Source organism: Vipera berus, assembly GCF_964194415.1.
Source record: "Vipera berus genome assembly, chromosome: 4".
Taxonomy (NCBI): Eukaryota; Metazoa; Chordata; class Lepidosauria; order Squamata; family Viperidae; genus Vipera; species Vipera berus.
In genome coordinates, this window is record NC_138206.1 from 47,656,854 (window position 1) to 47,662,853 (window position 6,000).

The 6,000-nt window shown below is 52.8% G+C and overlaps 1 protein-coding gene across 7 annotated transcripts in view; it reads left to right on the forward strand.

The window, feature by feature from the left end:
• The window catches only part of USP25 (ubiquitin specific peptidase 25), a 75,728-nt gene extending 69,955 nt beyond the window's left edge, over nt 1-5,773 (forward strand). For all 7 annotated transcript variants that reach the window (XM_081326786.1, XM_081326788.1, XM_081326789.1 and 4 more), the window contains 2 exons: nt 4,506-4,701; nt 5,164-5,773. In XM_081326786.1, coding sequence (XP_081182912.1) covers nt 4,506-4,701; nt 5,164-5,336 — 369 coding nt within the window. In that variant the 3' untranslated portion in view covers nt 5,337-5,773. The remainder of the gene's footprint in view (nt 1-4,505; nt 4,702-5,163) is intronic.
• Nucleotides 5,774-6,000: the final 227 nt, after the last annotated feature.

The window sequence follows — 6,000 nt, forward strand, 5'->3', positions numbered from 1 at the left end:
TGGATGAACCCCCTCGCGAGGTTTTTGTCGACGTAACGACGTAGCTCCTGCATCTCGTGAGGCGTCAGCGCGTACATGCGCGGTTTTGGCAGCTTTACGCCCGGCTCAAGCTCGATGGCACAGTCCGTCGTTCGGTGGGGAGGCAGAGCGTCACACTCTTTCTCGTCGAAAACCTCTGCTAGGTCGGCGTACACCTGTGGGAAGCAGGCTTCCGCCACCCCCTCTGCCCCTTGGACCCGCTCACCACCAAGCCGCTCAGCAGGACCCACATATGCGTGTGGTGGTGGTTGTGGCCCTGTCCCCAACCGCAGGTGCCGGCAACCCTCCCCCCACCAGATTGTGGGCCCCCACTTGTCGAGCCATGTCAGTCCCAGAATCACTGTCTCCGTCACTGATGGAACGACAAGGAATCGCAGAGTCTCCCAGTGGGCCCCCATCTCTAATCGAATAGGACCCGTCACCCGAGTGACTGGAGCCCCCCCCCAAAGGGATCCGTCCACCTGCTGGAAACGAAGGGGAGTTGGCAGGCGGCGCACCTCCAATCCCAGCCGAGCAACCACCACTTGGCTGATAAGGCACCGGGTGCTGCCTGTGTCGATCAGTGCTGGGCAAGCCTCCCTACGTCCCGTACGCGGGTTGATGAGTACGACCGGAACTGTGAAAGGCACCACTGGGTCACTCACCATAGGGTCCTCCTCCTCCTCCAGGCTCTCGTAGGGCTCTGGGTCGTTGGCCTCGGGTGGTTCTGCGCCGATTGCTGCTGTGGTCATCAGGGACGCCAGCTGGTGAGCTGCTCTTGTTCGCTCCACCGACTTCCGTGCTGTGGGGCCCTTTCCGGCGGGAGTTGCTGCGGCGGCACGAGGTGCCGGCAAGGGGCAAGTGGCCACTCGGTGCCCCGGCTGATCGCACCGGAAACATCTTATAGCCGGTCTTGGAAGCGGCACAGGTGAGTTTGCCGTTGGGGCCACGGCCTTCCGATCCTCCTCCTTTGGCCTTTCGGGGGTCCTACGGGTCCCGACCACCCCCTCCGCCTTACCCCTGCATTCGCGCAGCCGGACGTCAAGTTCTACGGTGACCCGGTACCACTCCAGCAGTCGCTCGGGCACACCACGCACGCCCTCCGCAGCGCGCCGTCCAGCCCCGACTGGAAGTGGTGTACCAGCAAGCGTTCCGGCCAAGAGCGGAGCTTACGAGCCACCCGGCGGAATTCAGCGACATACTCCGCTGCGGGCCTGCCTTGTTGTCGCAGCCCCACCACCTCCGCCTCAGCTCTGTGGGTGCGGGCCACATCCTCGAACTGCGTCCACAGTGACTCCAGGAACAACCCGACGTCAGCTAGTTCCCGAGCATGCTCGCCATACAGGTCAGCCGCCCAAGCCGCGGCCTCTCCCTGCAGGCTTGCTGTGATAGCCACCACCATGGCCCATTGGGAGGTATAGGCTGCACCGTACTGATCCAGGTGGTGAATGGTGTGGCTTAGGAACATGGCAAGCCGGTCAGGGTGGCCGTCGTACGTAACCGGCAGTGGTGGAGGGCCCCAGAAAACCCCCGGGCCCCAGGGGCCCCCCTGGGCCCTGGGCCCCCTTGTACCTGGTGCTTGGTGCCGCCCGCTCCATGGCCGGGCGGTTGCCCCGGCCGTTGTTGCCCACCTGGTGGCCTCTGCCTGGTCTGACGCCCCGGGGTGTTGTCGTTCGGCCTGAACAGCTCCCATCTCCGTCAGCCGTGATGGCGGGCCCCGAAACCTTGGGCCTGCCAGGCGGAAACTGGGCTGGCCCGACTGGCCGGGTGTCAACCTCTGTAGTGACCACCGCCGCATCTCCTGAGCCGGTCCCGCAGGTGACCAAGGTGCAGTGTCCTGATACCCAAACTCCCCAAAACGGTCCCGCAACACGTCCATCGTGTAGGCCCCTGGGGCCGTAGAGTAGCTCCACTCCTCGCCTTCCTCCTCCGTCAGCCGCCGTTCCCTCCAAGCCGGCACTGCGGCCCGTGAACGGCCCTCACCACGGACTTGGTCCCAACGCTCCAAGGGAGGGCTCTGCCACCCCCCCCCCCGCTTTGAGCCAGAGACCCTTCCTCCCAACTATCACCAGCTTCAGCCGAGGCTATAACCCCCTTGGTCTTCGGCCGCACTGCTGGCCCCTCTGGCTCGCCAGGATCAGGTGGGGTTGCAACTGCAGCCCCAACAGCCCCTTCCTCCTCGGCTGCCAGATCAAGCCCCGATGGATCCTCTGCCATGCCCAAAGCGTGAGTAACAGCAGTAGGTATCCTGGAACAACGCTGACTTACTGTCACGACGTCCTCCGCCAGGAAACAAAAGCACTCCAAAAGGAACGGGTGACCAGGTTTATTTCTTCTCCAAAGCAAACCGCGGTAAAGTCAGCGTTGAGGCATCTAGCCTCAACGCTCTTTTATCAGGTTACCACGCCCTGACCCCACCCCTTCAAAGCAAACCGGCATCCGCCCGCCTCCCCATAAATGCCCCACCCATCACCTTGCATAGCCACCACCCACCGTGTGCACCGCTGCGGCCCGCCAAGCCCCCTCCCCGGTAAGCCTCCCTCATGCGCCCCAGTCCGTGCCGGCATTGCGGCTGCGAGCTCCCCCCCAGTCCTTCTAGGCGCCCAGGGAGTGAGGGTGGCAACACGGGCATAGCCACACCCCCCTCCACGTTTTGCTGGGGCGGCCCTGTCTGTCCGTTCAGTCCCGCGGTGCCTCCAGTCTGTTCCTGCCCGGACACCGCCTGCAGCCCCGAGTCCTGCCGCCGAGGTGAAACAGACGCGCCGATCAGCTGGGTGCCGGCCAGCTGTGCGGCGGGGCTGCGACGCGTTCTGCAGGATTCGGGCGAGGCCACGCCCATCGACCGAATGCCCGGGGCCCGACGGAGCCGACGGTCCGGAGGGGGTGCGCCGATCAACCGGGCGCCGGCCAGCTGTTCGGCGGAGCTGCGGCGCGCTCCGCGGTGTTCGGGCGACGCCACGCCCATCCTACCGGCGTCCAGCTGGTCGGCGGAGCCGCGGCGCGCCTCACGGCGTTCGGGCGACGCCACGCCCATCTCGGTTGGTTCCGGGGCTTGACGGGGAGACTGTCGGCGATCCGGAGGGAGCGCGCCGGTCAGCTGGGCGCCGGCCAGCTGATCGGCGGAGCTGCGGCGCGCTCCACGGTGTTTGGGCGAAGTCACGCCCATCACGGCCGGTTCCGGGGCTTGCCGGTGGCAGTGTCGAGGCCCGAGCGGGCGGAGGACCGGCGGGGCTTGACACAGTCTTTGACAAGTTCCGTTTCTGAATCAATTTCTATCAATGCATTATATATCCTTTTTATATGTGCTTGACCTTGATCTCTAATTTGTTTTACCAAATTTTCATCAATCATCGAAAAACCAACTTTCTGGTCCTCTTTCCATCTAGCCTGTAATTGCCCATACTGAAACCAAGTTTGTACAATTTTTTCTTCTTTTAAAATTTTATATGACTTTAATTTCCATACATTCCTCTCTAAACTTAAAATTTCCTTATATGTGGTCACATCATGTTTAAATCCCACATTTATATTTTCTATTGCATGTTTAGGTATTGCCCAAATGGGTATCTTATAATTTAACATATGTCTGTACTTTTTCCAAACCCGCAACAGAGCATACCTTAAAATATGTATCTTAAATACATTATCCACCTTCTTATCATACAATAGATATGCATGCCAACCAAATAACAAATCATGACCCTCAAGATTTAATAATCTCCCTTGCGTTAAGTTAAACCAGTCACTTATCGCTGACAAAGCAGCAGCAAAACATCCTGCAAATCTTTTACTGTCAAAGCTGGTGCAGGTGCAGGGGGAGGGGGCATTAAAGCCTGTAACGAGGATTGCTGCACCGGGGAAGCCCCCACGCTTCTAGGAACTTTAGATGATTTGGCAGCCATTTTCACCCACTCAATTCTGTTGCATACTTTCACTTTTTAAAAATCTCCACGAAATCCACTGAGTTAAAGATCAAATACTTGCTCTGACATGATTCTCCTGTACAGCTCTGCCTGCATCCAAGTAATCCAAAGTTCACTCTCGCTGGCAGGGATGGTTGCTGCGTCCTGCTCTGCTCCAAAGCCCTGGAGCAGAGGCGTCCCGAGGTCCGGAGCAAACTCAGGCTTTGAGGGGGCTCAATCCTTCAACCACCAGAGTTTCAACTCTGGCGGTCTGGGAGAGCTCTACTCCTGCCTGGGCGCTCACCCCCTCCTCTTCTCCCGAGGAGCGGGCTTCCGAGCCGCCAGAACAGCTGATCGGCGCTGTTTTCGGCGGTTCTACGGAGCGACGGGGCTGACAGCCTAAATGGCTGCCGGCAACGGAGCCTTGCCACCTGGAAGTCTCTCAGTGGGGTTATTACTTATTTTGAAGTTACATCTATACCTTTTTGCATGGGGAGAAAAGTCTGTTTGAAAAACTGGATCTCTTTGGAAGTAGTATAAATATTTACTGTTTTGTGATTGGTTTTTTTTTAATATTGCATGAAGAAATTGAATGAGTGTGCTGCTGCACAGTTTGAATCTGGAGATGATCAACAGGTGAATAAGGGATTGGAAATTATGAATGACCTGATCGTCCCTTGTCTACCATTATTGCTGGTGGATGAAACAGAGGAAAAGGATATTGTTGCTGTGGAAGATATGAGAAACAGGTGGTGTTCATACCTTGGACAAGAAATGGAGCGTAAGTTCTGGATATTTTTTTAGATATACAGTATATAATAATTATATGATTTATAATTAACTCAAATGAATTACATTTCTGGATTTGCACATATCACTTGAAAGCAAAATACGTTGAATTTCTATTCAGGTAGGAGTAATTTGAATGTATCCTTAAAGTTAATATATGGGAAATAGGGAGAGAAATTGGGTTGTAATGGTGAAAATGTTAACTATCAGATTGACCATAAAGCATAAAATTTGTTCTTTATACTTGTTATACTTGTTCTTTATAATGCAATAATTCTTTTCATCCCAGAGACACCCATAGGGATTTGCAGCCACAGGAAAGCAGTTTTGTAACTCTAGCTAGAATCAGTCATCACTGAGAGATCTTGTAAGATATTTTGCTTGTTTCTTGATAACAGAAAAAAAAGAGTTCCAAAAACTATTTATCGATAAATACTTTTTTTTTTCTTTACAGCTAACTTACAAGAAAAATTGACAGATTTTCTGCCAAAATTGCTAGATTGTTCTACAGAAATTAAAGGTTTCAATGACTCACCAAAATTACCTTCTTATTCCACCAATGAACTGTGTGAGCGTTTTGCCCGAATCATGTTGTCACTCAGTCGAACTCCAGCTGATGGAAGATAAACACTGAAGACCTTCATTAAGCACACTGTATAAACTGTTTTTTTATTCTTAATCCTTGCCTTCCTATCACAGGATTTGCTTGTTGCTGCTATAGTTTTTAACTCTTTCATTTTAATAACTGTAAGAAAAGAAAGAGGACTGTACAGAAATTAGCCAGACTGCAGGCAATATTACTGAGAATCGCATGGTACTCAGTTCCTAGTCAGCCAGAATTTGCGCAACATTACAACATTATTTTGGCAAACCTGCTTTTTTGCCACTTACCTGTTACAGTATTATTTTACTTTTAACTTAAGAGCCTTTACTTCATGAACAGTTTTCTGTTCGGTCTGGACTATTCTGTGACTCCATCAATTTTAAAGTGACCAGTGTAAAATACATGATACCTGGTAGCTTGTAAATTACATCAAAGAATAAAAAAGTTTTATTTATGGCTACTTTGGTTGCAAATGAATTATATTTTTTTAATGAGAAATTTATATTTGTGAATTACAAACCTACATTTTATATAAGGTATATAGCATAATTGACTTATTGATACGATAAGTAGTGCAGGCAGGCATAAGATCCTTGGAAAATTGTTGGTGTTTAAACTATATGTTGAATACTTAGCACACAGAAAGGTTTTAGGCATTTGGACTCTAGTGTTCTCAGCCTATCAAGT